At 35.8% G+C, this 18,632-nt stretch overlaps 2 protein-coding genes across 2 annotated transcripts; one reads left to right on the forward strand and one right to left on the reverse strand.

The window, feature by feature from the left end:
- The first annotated feature begins 4,049 nt into the window (after positions 1-4,049).
- Positions 4,050-8,528, forward strand: LOC141687516 (kinesin-like protein KIN-10A). Its single transcript, XM_074492823.1, has 5 exons — positions 4,050-4,879; positions 6,521-6,676; positions 6,773-6,884; positions 7,019-7,125; positions 7,220-8,528. Exons 1-5 carry the CDS (start codon positions 4,157-4,159, stop codon positions 8,378-8,380), a joined length of 2,259 nt encoding a protein of 752 aa, XP_074348924.1. The 5' UTR covers positions 4,050-4,156; the 3' UTR covers positions 8,381-8,528.
- A 402-nt stretch (positions 8,529-8,930) lies between these two features.
- On the reverse strand, positions 8,931-10,378 carry LOC141687304 (uncharacterized). The gene is made up of 4 exons (XM_074492532.1): positions 9,988-10,378; positions 9,788-9,894; positions 9,575-9,644; positions 8,931-9,447 (listed from the first exon to the last, which is right to left on the reverse strand). Exons 1-4 carry the CDS (start codon positions 10,040-10,042, stop codon positions 9,083-9,085), a joined length of 597 nt encoding a protein of 198 aa, XP_074348633.1. The 5' UTR covers positions 10,043-10,378; the 3' UTR covers positions 8,931-9,082.
- Positions 10,379-18,632: the final 8,254 nt, after the last annotated feature.

Below are 18,632 nucleotides of genomic sequence, written 5' to 3' on the forward strand. Positions count from 1 at the left end.
ATTAGATTTACAGAAGGGGGGTTGAATGTAAATCTCAAAACTTTTTCAAGTTTTGAGCAATTTCTAAGGCTAAGTGTTTTAGTGAGCAAATGTGTGTGAATTGCTTGAGGCTAATACAGACAGATATATATTCAAACACAAATGTAAAGAACACAAAGAACTTAAAAACTTTTCTGGTGAATTTGTTGTTCCACCAGAGATGTGTTATTTCAGAAAATCTGTGATTCAAAGAATTAAATCACAGCTGCTTCCTAGTACAAACTAGATGATTTTCTCTCTGGATTTTTCTAAACAGCTCTTGAAAATTCACATCTAATTACTAGCTGCTACTTGGTTTATATATCACCAAGTTTACAAGTGAAGACAAAACTGTAAAATACAATTAAAAAGGCTCTTCACATGTTTCTTCTTCATTTCTCTATCCAATGCAATTTGGGTTTAGCTGTTAATCTTTGAATACTCCCTTATTTGCACCAGAATGGAAATGCTGCATTTTCTTGATTCCTCCTAGAGGCTGCCACATTCCAGTTTGTCTCTATCAACCCATGTGCCTCTGTCAGCTTATGAATTGTCACTATCAACTGTTATTGAACTAAGCATCCGTTGGAGCTTTCATCCATTGATGCCTTATCCGTTGAGGCTTTATCCGTTGAAACTTTATCCGTTGATGCATTAGCAGTTGAAGTCTTATCCGTTGACGCACTTATCCATTGATGGATATTATCCGTTGAAGCTTTAGAGACATCCGTTGAAGCTTTGTTTCTTATCCGTTGAAGGTCTTCAATATCAATTGATACTTCTTCACTTATACAAAATTACAAGGCATGAAATATTTACAATTAGCCCTCCTATTTGCATATCCACTAGTAGTCAACATGACTGATAATTTCCTACAACATCTAAGAATTACAACTTGAATCCAGAGAATGAAGTGTGCTACAATACTAAACTTATTGCTAAGTAAAGCTACTCCTTCAACGGATAGCCAAGATGGTCTTATCCGTTGAGATTACAAACACTAGATTTCTACTTAAGTGTTTTGTTTAACTTATCATCAAACTAATACACATATTCCTAACAAATACCATATAAAACTTTCAATGTCATTCTGCTCAAGTCTCTCATTTCTCTTATGGCTGAAATCTTCTGTTCTAGATGGTCAGGAAGGGTGAGCAAAATTTTCAAGTTAACCTCCTCAGCTTCGTAGTATTTGTCATGAAGCTGCAAGTCATTAATCAGCTTATTGAATCTTTCAAAGACATCAGTTATACTTTCCTTTGGTTTAGCCATAAAACCCTCATATTGAGACACCAGTATTCTCTTTTGGTTAGATCTAACTTCCTCCGTTCCTTCACATAAAATTTTAATTTTCTCCCAGATCTGTTTAGCTGTGTCACAGTTGACAATATTTTTGTATATGACATTGTCAAGTGACTCTATCAGAATTAACTGCAAACCACTGTCAAGAGAGACTTTTTCTTTTTCAGTTTCTGTGTATTTAGAAGGATCTTTACGACCATAATGTGTTGGGTTAATCACATTCCCATACACATTCATATACACATACAGCCACCTTGGGTTTGAGCCCCACGGCGCCTCCGTTGTGAGAGTAAGAACTTGCTTTGGGAAGATGAAGATAGATATGAATGCAAGGTGGTTGTGTGTGTATATGAGTGTGTAAGAGAGCGCAGCCCTAAATTACCTTCAGGATGCACCAAAGGTGCGCTGACGCGTGTCATGTTTGTCTCAGCTGTTGGTTATTGATAGTTGTCATTGTCACGTGCCCACCTGCCCCTCCTTGGTAGGCTGTGGGTTAAGATTGTGTCTGAGCTGAGCTGGGCCTAGAACCTCCTTGAGCCCGACTCTCCTGATGGCAAGGTTGGATTCTAGCTGAAAGGGCCCTATTATCCACGTGAGCCCGGCTCATTCCATTAGCTTGTTCCGGATTAGGGGGTCCTGACTTTCCAATTGAATCTGCCTAACCCTAGAGTTGGGTTGGATGTTAGACGGGGTGCTCATACCCAATCAAAACCCTTCTCTAACTCTATTTTATGGGAGCCCATTTAGCAGTTACAGAATCAATTCTTATAACTTGAAATTTAAGTTAAAGTGTGAGAGGAATATGGGGATAGATAATACTTATCAAAAGTGTTTGTCCACTTTTAATAAATAAGATAAATCAAATTTTAAATTTGTTAAACTTTTACAAATAAGATATTATTTAAGCTTAAATAAGGAAACTAAAAGTTTTTTTAAAAAAATGAACTTACGTGAGTAAGTCCAATACTAGATGCAAAATGACTATAGTCATTGTTATAATTTGGCATCAAAAATTATTTTTTGGTGCTATAAGAGCAAGTCCAATGCAAGATGCAAAATAGCTATAGCTATTGCTATAATTTGGCACCAAAAAGTGTCTTTTGATGCTAAAATAAAACTTCAACTCCAATGCTAGATGTATTTTGAAACCAAATATTTCCTAATTCACCTAAATTTTGTCACCTTCCCGTAAGTTTCATTTAAAGCACAACAACATTCATCTCATTTGTAGTAGTTTGATGATGTGGCTAGATGCATAAATGCATCCTTGGTTTCAAATTTAGAACCAATGATGCATATATGCATATTTGCATCCAAGTATAGAACTCCTTTGGAGTTGAAATTTTTAACATTTGGTTTCAAATTATATAATTGGTACCACTTATAGCATTGCATTGGACTTGCACTAATAGAACTTCAACTCCAATGCTACTTGCATTTTGAAACCAAATAATTCCAAATTTAACTCATTTTTGTCTTTCCCTCCTATATCGTAATTAAAGTTTACTAATATGCATGGCATTTATGGTTATTTGATGATGTGGCATGGATGCATAAATGATTCCTTGGTTTCAAATTTAGAACCAAGGATGCACATTGTGCATCCAAGGATAGAACTCCTTTGGAGTTGAAATTTTTAGTATTTGGTTTCAAATTATGGAATTGGCACCACTTATAAATTGCATTGGACTTGCTCTAAGAACAAGTCCAATGCTAGATGCAAAATGACTATAGTCATTGCTATAATTTGGCATCAAAAAGTGTTTTTTGGTGCTATAATAGAACTTCAACTCCAATACTACTTGCATTTTGAAACCAAATAATTCCAAATTTAACTCATTTTTATCTTTCTCTCCCATATCTTAATTAAAGTTTACCAATATGCATGTCATTTATGGTTACTTGATGATGTGCCATGAATGCATAAATAAATCCTTGGTTTCAAACTTAAAATCAAGGATGTATATATACATATTTGCATCCAAAGATAGAACTCCTTTGAAGTTGAAATTTTTAGCATTTGGTTTCAAATTATGGAATTGGCACCACTTATAGCATTGCCCACTTATAGCATTGCATTGGACTTGCTATAAGAACAAGTCCAATGCTAGATGCAAAATGACTATAGTCATTGTTATAATTTGGCATCAAAAACTGTTTTTTGGTGCTATAATAGAACTTCAACTCCAATACTACTTGCATTTTAAAACCAAATAATTCTCAATTTAACTCATTTTTGTCTTTCCCTCCCATATCTTAATTAAAGTTTACCAATATGCATGTCATTTATGGTTACTTGTGCCATGGATGCATAAATGAATCCTTGGTTTCAAATTTAAAATTAATGATGTATATATACATATTTGCATCCAAAGATAGAACTCCTTTGGAGTTGAAATTTTTAGCATTTGGTTTCAAATTATGAAAATAGCACCACTTATAGCATTAAATTGGAATTGCTCTTACAAATTACAAATAACAAATAAACCAGGATAAGTAAGAAGATAAACTTTTACCGGTAAACCTATCAGTCACCCTGATAAAAGTTAAAATTAATAAATTGTGTTACAAGCAGAGGGAGTATAATTTATTTTTTTTTAATAAAAGGGAGAGAATGAATTATGCTCGTTACTATTTGAAATAATTTTGGCGCCTAAACCCAATCTATCGTTACACATCTTCAATTCTCGTAACGGCTATTCTCCTCTTCAATTTAAATCACCACCCTTCAAAAATCAAATGCTAAATAAAACAACTTTCCCTTTTTATTTCTCCATCATCTTTAATAATCATAACAAACATATACATACAAACTCACATATCGCATATCACATATATGTACAATACAGCCAAGAAACTCAAAATCATTTTATCATCTCTAACTCATCAAGAAAGCTTTCTTGGGTTCTTTAGAAACATGGGCTTAACACCAAAACCAAAACCCCATACAAACTCAACTCCAACCGGGTCATCAAAATCCAACTCTACCCACATTTTAAGAACCCCCAAATCTAAACACAACTTGAACTTCAATCTCACAAAACCCTCACCAAATCCTAAAGAAACCCTTTGTTCTGAGCACCCAATTGAAGTAATTGCAAGAATCAGAGACCACAATGACAAGAAACAAAACCCCATTTCAGCATTGATTGTCAATTCGGGTCAGAACTCAATTCGGGTCAAAACTGAATTTGGGTACAGAGATTTTAGTCTTGATGGGGTGTCAGTGTCAGAAAATGAGAATCTTGATGTGTTTTATAAGAGTTTTGTGGAATCAAGAATTAATGCTGTGAAATTAGGGGATAAATGTACTATAATGATGTATGGACCGACCGGTTCGGGTAAGAGTTATACTATGTTTGGAGGTTGTAAGCAGCAAGGGATTGTGTATAAGGCTTTAAGGGGTATTTTGGGATGTGGAGATGAAGGGGCAGATGGAAATGTTAAAAATGTTGGGAGTTTTGTTCAAGTGACTGTCTTGGAAATCTATAATGAGGAGATTTATGATTTGTTGAGTAATGGCGGTGGAGGGTTTTGGTCGAAAGGAAATGCATCTAAGGTTAGAAGTTGGTGTTTTGTATTAACTTTTGTTGTTCAAGTGATTTTTGTTGTTTTTTGTTTTGTTATGTGTGATTTGATCAATAGATGATGTCCTACTCGATTATTTACCTGTTTAATGGATATATGTTTTACATGTGAATTGTGGGTTTAATATTATAGATTAAACTTGATGTAGAGATTTGCACTATGATCGGTTGTAGCCTGTAGAAAAAAATTTGTTTTCAATCTCTTAAAAAGTAAGGATAGGTTAAAGTGATGAACAAATGATGACTTTTTTTCCTAGGTTAATATCCTGCAGTTTGCTATCACAAGTTTAATTAGTGTTATGGCTGTTCATGGCTTATCATGTGCTACATTGAAATTGACTTCTATAGTTTGTTAATATGACATGGACTGGCAATATGAACAGTTATTTCACTTGAAATGTATGCTTCGTGAAATTATTTTAGTTTTGAAATTTGTATTGATGTGCAGGCTTCTGTAATAGTAATTATGCTAACCATAACAACCGAAAGAAATTATCTTCTCGATTTAAGTTATGCAATTAAGTAAAATGTTTACCTACTCCCACACTCCTACCCTTAATTAAATTAATAAAGATAGCTCGTACACTGTTTAGACTTCCTGTGAATGTCCAGAGTTAAACTTCGAGCCTCCTTCGTTTTATTTTGTTGTTTTTCTGGGTGTACTGTTGAGCCTTAAAAGTGCGACTGTTTTTTAGCGTTCAATCACAGTTTGTCTAGATTTTCTTAATTTTTTGATTAGATGCCCTAAATTTGGAAAGTATCACAGTAGTCCGTCATATGTGCCTTACAGCCTCTACTGCAGTTCTTTCATTTGTGCAGAATGATTCTGTCATGTTGTACGTATGTTTGAAACAAGATCTGCTTTCGAGTTTGAATGTGGATGTACTTGCAATTCAAATAGTTTATCTTGTTGTCGGAGGGGCATTTTGGGAAATGGGCATGAAGACAATGATGGGAAATGTTAAGAAGTATTGAGAAGCAAGACTAATTATCCTGCAGTAGATGAACTAATTTGTATGCCAACTTTAATAAGAGAAACAGTGACCTCGTCTGTTAAATAAGGCAACTACATAGAAATTTTACCAAGTCTGATCCTGAATTGATGAAATCAAGTGAGCTTTGTTACATTGTTTAGTTCGAATTTGACATTCCTTTTGTTTTATTAATTTTTGTTGGTTTCCCATTTTGTGTACTGTTGATCCTCTAAATTTAGATTGTATGGTGATTTCAGTGTTTATGTCATTAAAATTGTGTCTGCTTTATTGTAAATTTACAACTGAAATAAATAAAATATAATTGGATCATATCAAAGTAGCTGGTGAACTTTCCCCTCTAGAAGTCCTTTTGTTTGTCACCAGAATGCTACTTTATTGTTCTTCGAGCAAATTAGTTTAGTTGTGCATTAACTTGCAAAACAGTAAGTTTATCTGGTTGTCTCTGATACGGTAAGTAGGTTCTGATATTCTTCTACCTTCGAAATTTGAATTTCTCTATTTATAGTAATGTACATTCTCTTGCCGACCTCAGTTCCCTTGATTGTTAAAGAATGCTTCTTTTTTGGTTCTGCACATTTATAATGGTAATGTAGTTTATTTTTTAGTTAAAATGTTCAGGTCAGACTGGAAGTAATGGGAAAGAAAGCGAAAAATGCAACTTTTATATCTGGGAATGAGGCTACAAAGATATCAAAAGAAATACAGAAAGTGGAGAAGCGCAGAATAGTGAAAAGCACTCTCTGTAATGAGAGAAGCTCTCGAAGCCATTGCATGGTTTGAACTTTGACGTATCTCGATTTGTCAATATGTTGTAGCTAATAATTGTCAAATTTTGCAGATTAAGTTTAACTCTATGTTTTCGTTTGGCAGATTATTCTGGATGTCCCAACAGTTGGAGGACGTCTTATGCTAGTTGATATGGCCGGTTCTGAAAATATTGAACAGGCTGGACAAATTGGGTTGGAAGCGAAAATGCAGGCTAGTTCTTTTAGTTCTTAATTTAGATACCTGTATTTCTTCTCATGTCGGTTTTGCAACAGTTTTCAGTTTTCATTTGTAACAATGCCTGTTGACATAGTGATCCCTGTTTATGCCTTTTCAAAAACATTCAGACAGCAAAAATCAATCAGGGGAACATAGCTTTGAAGCGTGTCGTAGAGTCCATTGCAAATGGTGATTCCCATGTACCATTTAGAGATAGCAAACTCACGATGCTTCTCCAGGTACGTTCTCTTAACATGATTCTCAGATTTTTAAAACTGACTACCTTAGCTCTCAATTTTTAGTTAAATGCAAATTTTCTTGTTCTTTTTTCAGGATTCTTTTGAGGATGAAAAATCTAAAATCTTGATGGTACTGTGTGCGAGCCCAGATCAGAAGGAGATGCATAAAACCATTGCAACATTGGAATATGGGGCTAAGGCAAAATGCATTGTACGTGGTCCCCATACGCCTATAAAAGATAAAGGTGCTGAAGATTCTTCCTCAGCAGTTATTTTAGGATCAAGGATTGAAGCTATGGATCAGTTCATATACAAGCTGCAAATGGAAAACAAAATCAGAGAGAAAGAGCGTAATGATGCACAGAAAGAGCTCGTGAAGAAAGAAGAGGAGATTTCTGCACTCAGAGCAAAACTTATGATAGTTGAAGAGAAAGGTCCAGTAACAAACGAAGAGGAGGTAATTTGTTTGAAGGTGAATGAACAGACAGCGATACTGAAAACCGAGTTGGAGGACAAAATACAAGAATGCCAAAGAATGGCGGATGCGCTTGTTGAAATGGAAAGGAGGAAAATGGAAGAAAAGATTTTGCAACAGCAGCAGGAACTTGAAGTCTTGAGACAACGCTTGGAGGATATTGAATCAGAGTTACAGAACTCCAGGGAGAAAAACAGGTCAGTGGAGTTAGAGGGAAGCAACTTTGCAAAGAAACTGTTGGAGATTTATACTGATGAAGATCCAGGGATGGAGAAGTCAATGGATTTGGACAAGTCATTGGACCTTGACATGGGAAAACGAGATGTGGTGGTATCTTATAAAACCGAAAAGAACTGTATTGGCGCCTATCCACATATGAGCGAATCTGGCAGTGATGAAGATGCTAATCAGGAATTAAGTGCCTCAAACTTCGCAAGCAAGACATTTTTAAGCACTGTTTATGAGGACGAGGAGGAAGAAGTTGATGAGGATGATGGCAAAGAAAATCTGGTTGATGAAGTGCTGAAAGAGGTAATACAGGAAAAGACCGTGTGTACTACTGCAGGAGGGCCTCTTCTTGATCAGAATTCAGTTGCGTCTAAGCCTATGCAGCGTTCAGTGCTAGCACCATTGGCTAGCCAAGATACAGCTGTTGCTAGGCAGATGAGGATTCAGAATATCTTTACACTGTGTGGAAGTCACAGAGAGTTGTCTCATCACAAAACTCCATCCATTCCTAGTCCTACCAGAAGTGTATCTCAGGAGAGTCAGCTATGGTAGTTATAAAAGCTGTTTTATCATTATTTTGGTTGTGTAAAGTTGTTTTTGCTTGAGGATGATGAATTTTTTTGTGTTGCATTGTCGAATTGAGATCTTCTGGAATTCAACTTGTTCTGCTTACTTGATATGGTATTTTCTCTGAGGTTAAGTTCGTTTTGTCGGGTTATAATTCTCGAACTATTAGCTTATTTTTCTCCCTAATGTTTATTGCCATTTCATGTCTAAAGTATCTAATGGTCCAAATTCTAATTGATATTTCGGTTTTCTATGATATTATATTGTCTACTGAGAAACTGTAGTCATATTATTTCTAGTTGATATCTCTTGTTTCGTTTACTTATAAGATTTTGTTTACCCTTAGCTAGTACTACTCTTCAAGTGTAAGGGAGTGGACTGGAAAATAATAGTGAAATGAACTCTGTACATATTGATAGGATGAATAATGGAAAAAAATAACATGTGAATTATGTTCTTACAAACAGAACTACTATAATCCTACTCATACAACACAACATAGTAATTGCAAAAAAATTACAAATATAGTTTGGAGTGAACATAAAACTCCATGCATTTATTCTTCCGAACTAAATAAGCGGAATATATCGGATTACGAAAACGGATACACCGAATATATTTGATTTAGTCGTTCAACTAATCACAAATATGTAATTTCCATTTCAAAAATCTTCACACTCGATAATTTCATGATACTGATCTTTGGGATATCTTGCCATTATCCCTTTCATATCCGGGTCCAGGGGAGGAAGAAAAGTTGTCGTTTAGAGAATTTTGGGCTTTAGATTTACTGGACCCAGCTTTAGATTTCTTTGGACGGGATGATTTTTTTGGCGTATTTGGGTCACGAGCTGGTGAATCTAGCCCAATAGAACTTTGTTGTGATTCAGCATTTGGGTTCTTTTGACGCCTGGGCTTTCCACTGCTGGTTGCTTCTCGGGCTGAAGTACCAATTGACCCAATATAAGCTTTTGCCGCATGGCGTTTTGATTGCTTCTTTTTATCTGATTTGGTTGAAGATTCTGATCCACCATCCGATGAGTTTTGTATTTCTGGATATGACAACAAAAATGTGCATGTTACCAATTTTCCTTAACAAAACATTACGACGACAAAGGGAAACGAGAGCTGAACCACTTCAATAACCCTTTGTTGGTATAACGAATATGAATTACATACCTCTGCTCGACGATTTAGATTCCTTTTTCTGATTAACATTACTTTTAGTTTCACTTGATGCTTCCTTCATCTACATAATTTCAGAAACATATGCTCATTTACTTGGTGCCTTAAAGACATTTTTGTATGTTGCCGAAAGTTTAATTAATATTTTAACACAAAAAAATGAGTTTTCGAGTGAATGGAGAAAATGTTTGAACGTTTACTACTTACCCAGCTTGGTTTACTATTAGCTGGTCCATCGTTTCCAATGTGAGCAACATGCTTTACATCCGTGGGATTACCTATCTGAATTTCTTCTTCTTCCTCCTCTTCTTTTTCTGCATTTTCCAATGTTTGATTTCTTGTACAAACAATCTTTTATATAAACCGAAAACTCTATAATTGTAAAAGATTTAAGAAACTGTACGTACCAAATATTTGTGAAATATATCTGAGACCTTTCAGTATGCCCTTCACCGTCGACATTTTTAAAGGACAAGACCGCGTTAAACAATTAAATCAAGAAGGCTCAAATTGCCTTGTGATCAGGCATTGACAAGATCAATGTCAATACGGAACTACATTAATAATGTATAAAAATAAAAAGGATTCCCCAGAAGGGGTGAAATGGCTAAACGGATCATTTTGAAATATCAAAATTTACGACGTAAGTATGGGAAGGATGGAATTTGTAAGAGATATGAGATTATGGCTACAAGAAAAACAATTTTTATAATGTTTACCGGAAAGAGTATGAATGAAAACAAGAAAAGAAAGGATTTTGTGTATTGTTTACCAATGTATGGGGAAAAAACATGGGATGGTTTGTTGTTGTAATGAAAATCAGGAGTTGAGCTGAAGTTTAGGGGGGGAAGCAGAAATATAGAGGGGAACAAGCTTTATATGCCAATGGACTACATTTAGGTTTTTTTCTAGCGGTTCAAGCTGTGAGAAATATGGCTAATTAATACTATAACAATTGATATAAATAGAATATTTTTAGATTGTATCAAACTAGCTCTTAAATTTAGTTTTCTTTCGGAGGTCCTATTGTTTGTGACAGAATGCTAGTATCTTTTTCTTATCGTGTCTGATAAGTTAACTAGGTTCTGAATTTCTGATATGCTTATGCCTTTTTTACAACTTACAAATGCAGTCCCGGCAGTTCCAGGGAATCGCAGATGCACTCGTTGAAAAGTAAATAAGGAAAATGGAAGGTAAATCTTGCAACAGAAGCGGGTACTTGGGGTATTGAGATAACGACATTGAATCAGAATTATTGAACTAAAACAAGTCAGTGGAGGAGTTGGAGGGAACCAAATTTGCAAAGGAACCGTTGAAGATTCTTGATGGTTTTACAAATTGCATAGTGAAGAAGCAAGAAAGAAAGAGAGAAAGATGTGCTTTCATAATTAATAATAATCTGCTGACTTGATACAAGAGACTTGACCATATTTAACACTATTCTCACTGTACACGACAAAGAGCTGAAATAAATAACATCCTGAAAAAAAAGGTTATCTAACAACTAGCCTACCAGCTAGACTATAGCTAGGAATTGAAATATGAGTAGATCGTTGTTTAAGGGATGTTTTCTTCATTCCTTATTACTCCCCCTCAAGCTTGGTGGGAGGACTGGACACCTAACTTGGACAATAGGTATAAGTGCTGTTTTGCAGAGAGCCCCTTGATTGAAAAGATCTGCAAGTTAAGAGTGGGATGGTGTATGAACTGTTGTGATTGCTCATGAATTAATTTTATCCCGAAAAAAGTGGCAGTCCACTTCAATGTGCTTAGTTCGTTCGTGTAGGCCCGAGTTTGCAGCAATTGCTATAGTTGATTTGCTGTCAGAATGTAACATTGCAGGAGGAAGATTGGCAATCCCCGGGTCTTTCAAAAGAGCTTGTAACCACGTGATTTCACAGGAGGTTAGTGCTATTGCTCGATACTCGGCCTCTGCAGACGATCGAGCTACTGCAGCTTGTTTCTTGATTTTTCAGGAGATTGGACTTGATCCCAGCAATACACAGAATCTGGTAGTTGATCGTCTAGTCATTAGACACGTAGCCCCATCGTTGTCTGTGTAAGCATGTAGCTGGGAAGCAGAGTTAGATGCCAACAAAATTCCTTGAGTTGAGGTTCCAATCAAGTATCTAAGAAGGTGCAGAGCAGCCTGCATATGAACATCACAGAGATGTTGCATGAATTGAGTCAAGATGTGGACCGTGAACACAATATCAGGGCAAGTGACTGACAAGTTTATCAATTTTCCAAAGAGACATTGATGAGGATGAGGATCTCTCAGTGGCATTCCCATGTCTTTGACAAGTCTGATATGAATATCCACAGGGATTTTCAGAGGTGTAGCCGTTTGCATATTAAACTCTCTTAAAATGTCAATAAGATATTTGTGCTGAGACACAAAAATTCCTGCTGTACTTTTGTCTACTTCAAGGCCCAAGAAGTAGCTCAGCTTTCCAAGATCTTTCATATGAAACTTCATAGACAACATTTTCTTAAGATTGTCAATTTCAGACCCAAAATTTTCAGCTATAAAGAGATCATCTACATAGGCAAGAACTAATGTAATGGAGTTCGCATCAGTGAGAATGAACATAATGTAATCAGATTTTAATTATAAAAAACCGATACCCAAAAGAGTTGTTGACAACTTGGACAACCACCTTTTTGGTGCTTGTTTTTTGCCATATAGAGATTTTTTGAGTCTGCATTTAAGCTCAACTGTTTTGCTGGCCACAAACTCCCCCTTAGGCATCCCAGATGAGTGTAGCCCAGTGGCAGTTTCATGTACACAATCTCATCCAAGTCACCATGTAGAAAGGCATTTATAATGTCCATTTACACCACCATCCATTCATTGATGACACTAACATCTAGAAGAGCTCAAATGGTTGTCATTTTGGCGACCATTGCAAATGTGTTTTCATAGTCCATTCCATACACCTGTTTACATCCCAACAGAACTAATCAATCTTTTTACTATTCTATACTCCCATCATCTCTAAATTTTGTTTTGTACAACCATTTGCACCTGATTGCCTTTTTCTTAGGAGGCAATTCATTAATGTCCCAAGTGTCATTAGCTTTCAGTGCTTCTAGTTCCATATTCATGGCATTTATCTAATATTGGTGTTCAACAACTTGATAAAATGATTTTGGATCTTCAACAGAGGTGATGGCAGTCAGAAAATACTGAAAAGATGATTATACCTGTTGACTTGTAATAGTGGCACACAAGGTTGTAGGTGTCAGGTAAGGATTGTAACATATGCTTCTATCCACGCTGGAGTTTTCTTTTCCCTTTGAGATCCTCTCACTATAGCTGATGTATTCTCAGTGTTACTTTCAACCTCTTCAGTTGTTGTATAGAATTTTCCTGAATCAACTTCTAGAGCTTGGTTGCTTATAGTAGTTTCAGAATTTCCAGGACTTGGTTGGCTATTCTTGAGAACGTGAGAAACTTCATCAATGTCATGGAGCTTAATATTTGTAGGCACACTTTCTGAAGGAACGGAATTCATCAAAGATAAAGAGACAGGATAATTGTTTAGAGAAAATATATGTTCATAGAACTTAAAATCTCTTGATACAAAAGGAACCATTGTGTTCAAAATAAGAAGCTTATAACCCTTTTTGAAGGCTGAATATCCAACAAATATGCAGGCAACTGCCCTGGACTTGAAATTATCGAGACAACACCAGGGGGATGAAACTGCCAAACAACCAAATATTTTTAGTTTATTATAATTAAGAGGCTTCTTGAATAATATTTTATAAGGACACACATGATTCAATACGAACGAAGGATTCATATTTATGATATGTGCAACAGCCAAGACACGGTCTTTCTGGTGAAATGGTGGCAAGGTGGACTGAAATTTCAGTGTTCGTGCCACTTCCAAAACATGTTTGTGCTCACACTCCACTCGAGCGTTCTGCTATGGTCTGTGAGCACAAGACATTTGATGAATACTTCCCTGATCTGCCATGAACTTCTTGCAGTTGTGATCACTAAACTCAGTAGCATTGTCACTTCTGATTGTCTTGATGAAACTCTGGAAATGATTGACAACATACTTGTGAAGGTTCGAAGAGTTTCACTATAGTATGACTTGTGTTGTATCAGATACAACCAGGTCATTTGTGAGTGATCTTCAACCACGATCAAGAAGTATTTATATTTCTGTTTGGTGAACACCTTATATGGCCCCCGAGTATTGATGTGAATCTGATCAAAAGTTTTGATGGCATGTGAAGAACTCAATGTGTATGGCAACTTTGTGAACTTGGACATAGAACATACCATGCAAGCTTTAGAGTGATAAGATATCAAAGGTTTTACACACTCAACATGTTTGAGGAAAGCATCTGATGCATCTGATGTATGACCGAATCTATTGTGTCAAGTGGTGTACACATCACAAGAATTTAAAGCAGATGCAGACTGAGATGTAACATTCCATAGATTTCTTTGATTGCCAATCATATTTTTGCTACTTAGATAATTCAAATTATTTCTAAGATGCCACTACACATTCCTTTTCTCCAAACAATACATCACATTTGTTATCCTTACTAAGCTTGATAACAGATAAAAGGTTGTGTGTGAATTGAGGAACAAATAAGACATTCAGTAAACAAGTCCACAACCTTACTTTGTATCACCTATATGATATATGTGTGCAGTAGCACCAGTAGGTAGTTTAATCGCGAGGTTTACAGGTGCTGATTTAACATTGTGCAACAAACTTAAAGAGCATTTCATGTGATCAGACACTCCCGAATCAACAATCTACTCATGAACCACATAATCAACAGCATTACTAGTAATTATAACTAAGAAAGGAGTGTCAAGATCCTCTTGAATTGTGTGGTTACTCACATTTCCCGGAATAATTTTGAGGAGTTGCATACACTGTTGATTTATAATAGTCACGCTTGATATATTAGCCTTGTCACCTCCAACACAATTCACACTGTTGGCTAATGGCACATTTCCAGTTCTGCCTCCTGCAATCCTCTGACCACTCCATCATCTAGCACTGCCACCCCCTCTTGTTGTGGGTTTAGCATAGCACCTGGGATATTCCACTACACTCACTACGCCATAGATGACCTATTTGCACGTTTTTATCTGGTATTGCCTTAGAAAATATTGCAATAGAAATGAAATTATGGAGCTATCACAACACCCAGATTTTGGTGTTACTATACGCACCGAGACATGTTGTTATAGCTCAATATAGTTATGGTGTTGACATAAATGTCTTCCCTATTACAACCCACTAGGTCGTGTTGGCGTAGACGACTGAATATTTTTTTTTAAAATGTAACAAAATAAAATTTATCTTTAAAAATTAAATGATTTGTATGAAAATGTTTATGAAGTTTTGTAGAAAGTAAATGCACATAAAATTAATAAATTATTCATATTTTATAAATATCAATATATTTTATTTGAATATAAAACTAAATGAATACGCTTTATTAGTTTATAAATATTTATTAAATTTACTAAAATAATTTTTTACTTGAAAAATAAAAGTCTATAATAATTTTGAATATTTAAAATATATCATAATAAATTAATTATAATAAATATAATATGTGCAATTTAAATATAATATTATGTATTATAATATTTATAAAATATTTTTTATATTCAACTAAATTAAAGTATATGAATTGGATTGGGCTTGTGAAATTGGGGCAGGGGCAACTAAGTTTTGGAAAAGCGGGAAATAAAATTTTGGACTACAGAAAGGGGGAAATCAATTACGGCCTCTTATCTCTTGTGAAATTATAAGGGTTCTTCCTCCGCCTCCTCTCGCAAGGTCCTCTTTCTCTCTCTCTCTCTCTCTTTGTTTATTTCTCTCGCTTAGTCTCTCTCTATCTATCTATCTCTCTCTCTCTATCTATCTCTCTCTCCTTGTCTCATTTTATTATTATTATTATTAAAAATGGTATATGTTTTTGTTTGATATAGATTCTAAGCAAGATAGCTTGCAATCAACTTTAGAAGGAATTGATGGAGTGGCAGCTGAATCCTCCCCTTTGGATTTAAACATAAACTCACCGGCGATAATCTTCAAAGGTCAAAGGAATTGATATTTTTATGTTTCCTCATAACTTTTTTTCAAATGGATCATAACTTTTTTTCAAATGGATCATGGGGGTTTGACTTTGAAAATATATATATATATAAGTTTGTTTGTTTAATGTACAGGTGGGTGATTGAAGTTGGTGGTGCTTCCGGTACGTTCTATGCTGATAAATCGTACCAACTTCAAGTTGACTTTCCTGAGCATTAGTTTTGCTATTAGGGTCGATGTTCTATTTCTTAAATTTTTAATTTTTCTATTAGTTTTCATTTCTTCTATTGCTTTTTGTTCTTTGCAAGCACCTGTGTTGTTTAATTATTGTTGGGCAATTTTGCATTTGATTGTATTTTCGAACTGGCTTGCCGAGTAGATGCCATAAGCATTTGATCTCAATCCAGTTCTTATCAAGCTGCAATGAAATAAGGTGTTGAAAGCCACGACTTTAATCTAATGTTATTATTGATGGTGGTCTATGTAATGAACTCGAACAACAAAACATCGTTGTTAGTATACAAATGAACAAGAAAGAAACAAAAGGCTAAAAAGGTAACTGTAACAATAAATGAAGAGGTCATATGCCAACAAGCGAGTCAAAGGGCAGAAGAGGGATAACAAAACAAGGAAAGGGTAAAATAGTCTTTGGGGAGGATAGACATAAAGGTTGGGAATTAGGGTTTGGAAGGGTATCGATTGTTTTTTTTGTCTAAGGTGTTTAGGAGAGAATTGGGCCTCTCAAAAGTCCAACAATATATCTTGTGCTGTAACCCTAATTTATTATTACAATAGATCTGATCTTCTTTGCCCTGTTACCTTAAGCTTTTCTTCCACCCATACTGCCTGTTCCATTGCTTGCTCAAGGCACATGGGATGCAACAAATGCACTTCGGCCTTAATTTCTTCTTTGAGACCATTGATAAAGTGCCCCGATAACATTTCTTCTGACACTACTTCAAGTGGAGCGGTTGTTTCACTGAATTTCTGCCTGTACTCGTTAACTGAAGAAATTTGAGCTGTAGCCAACCACTGCTCGTATAATGAGCCCCCACTTTTAGGTCGAAATTAGTGTAGTATGAACCTTTTAAGGTCCTTCCACGTACGGATGGGGTGTCGCTTATTTTCCCACTGATACCATCTCAAACGTCTCCATCTAACGCCACTGTAACTGCCTCTAGCATTTCCTCTTCTGACAACCAATTAAAAGCAAAATATCTCTCAACTCTTAGTATTCATCCATCCGGGTCTACACCCTCAAACACCGACATGTCCAACTTTCTATATCTCCAATTTCCGTTTCTATTGCCTTGAACCCCATAGTTTCCACCACTAGCATACGTCCCCCCTGGACCTCCACCAGATCCACCCCTCACTATAATGCCTTCTTGTATTTTACGACTCCCAAACCCTCCATTTCCAGTCATGGCTGAGAGGAGTTGCCCCCAATTTTTCAATCACGGACCCTATGGCATTCGCACTTAGATCTACTTTTCCGGAATGGGTACTTATAAAGATTGCAAGGCTGTGAGGGTAGATCATACCTCTAATTGAAAGTTAACCTGCTCGTTCCTCATGGTATTGATGAAAGACTCTTGATATTCACAGATGCGGTAAATTCTGCCTTCAAGACGGCCATACATCGCTTCTATCTCCGTCTCAAGCTTCTTGGTTTCCATTCCTTGACCCTCCAATAACACTTCTGTTAGTGAATGCTTCATGACCTCCATCGCTTTTTCCACAGCCTTCGAAACCATCTCTGACACCGCCTCCTCCATCGTCGACAACCTTTCTTCAATTGCATCCAAACGATGCACCGTCGCTGGAGGTCCCATCGGACTAGTTGCTCTGATCCTATCTGTAATACTCTTAAGAATTATCAATTGTATATCACACTAACTATGAGTAATGGAAACAAGAAGATCAGATCTATTGCAATAATAAATTAGGGTTATAGCACAAGATAGATTGTTAGACTTTCGAGAGGCCCAATTCTCTCCTAAACACCTTAGATAAACAAAACAATCGATACCCTTCCAAACCCCAATTTCCAACCTTTATGTCTATCCTCCGCAAAGACTATTTTACCCTTTCCTTTTTTTTTATCCCTCTTCTGCCCTTTGACTCGCTTGTTGGCATGTGACCTCTTCATTTGTTGTTACAGTTACCTTTTTACCCTTTTGTTTCTTTTTTGTTCGGCTGTATACTAATAACGATGTTTTTTTGTTCGAGTTCATTATACTCTACTCCAATATCTTGGTTTTTTCTCATCCTTTGAAGCTAGTGAACATCAAGTGCTTTCCTCGCCGCCTCTACCCTTTTGACAGGTTCTGTTTTCACATTTATATTGCTAATTTTTTTATATAAATGTTTATGTATTGTTGTTTTTATATTTTTTGTGGGCTTGGGTGATTATAATTGCTAGATGAGTGTTAAGATCTATTGATGTTTAGTCATGTTTGATTGGATATTGGCATGCTCGATAAGTTATTCATTTATAGTAATTTGTATGATGTTTTTAGTTATATTTGTAATTAATGACTAATTGTCAGCAGTGGTTGGTTATAGTAATAGATGGTAATTGTGGTTTTTGGGTCATTTGTGGAAATTTTCGTTTATTCTGATGGCTTAGTGATTACTAAAAGAGGTGCTATTAATTATTAATTGCATTCTTTTTTTGTACTTCATACTAGTAATGAAGGAGAGACATGATGTAGTCATGATGCTCATTATTATTTAAATGAAGTATGATCATCCTAAGCTTCTATAAGGATCCGTTGAGAGATACATATCAGTGTTTATTGCAAGTCACTTGCATGTTAGTGGCACTCGCTCGCATGGACAAAGTTCAAGGACATATGATATGTTCTTGATTTTCCCCTTGTCTGTTATGTCAATGGACACCAGTTTAGGATATCGACACCAGTTTAGGATATCATTGATAATTTTAGATATCTTGGATC

Source organism: Apium graveolens, chromosome 9 (genome assembly GCF_009905375.1).
Source record: "Apium graveolens cultivar Ventura chromosome 9, ASM990537v1, whole genome shotgun sequence".
In the NCBI taxonomy this organism is placed as follows: Eukaryota; Viridiplantae; Streptophyta; class Magnoliopsida; order Apiales; family Apiaceae; genus Apium; species Apium graveolens.

What these genes read in the sequence shown, in the direction of transcription:
- LOC141687304 (XM_074492532.1), bottom strand. Translation starts at nt 10,042, where the DNA reads ATGTCGACGGTGAAGGGCATACTGAAAGGTCTCAGATATATTTCACAA. An exon ending in CTAATAGTAAACCAAGCTGG is followed by an intron (nt 9,645 to 9,787) that starts GTAAGTAGTAAA and finishes GAAATTATGTAG; the next exon opens with ATGAAGGAAGCATCAAGTGA. An exon ending in ATCTAAATCGTCGAGCAGAG is followed by an intron (nt 9,448 to 9,574) that starts GTATGTAATTCA and finishes TGTCATATCCAG; the next exon opens with AAATACAAAACTCATCGGAT.
- LOC141687516 (XM_074492823.1), top strand. Translation starts at nt 4,157, where the DNA reads ATGTACAATACAGCCAAGAAACTCAAAATCATTTTATCATCTCTAACT. An exon ending in GGAAGCGAAAATGCAGGCTA is followed by an intron (nt 6,885 to 7,018) that starts GTTCTTTTAGTT and finishes ACATTCAGACAG; the next exon opens with CAAAAATCAATCAGGGGAAC. An exon ending in AACTCACGATGCTTCTCCAG is followed by an intron (nt 7,126 to 7,219) that starts GTACGTTCTCTT and finishes TTCTTTTTTCAG; the next exon opens with GATTCTTTTGAGGATGAAAA.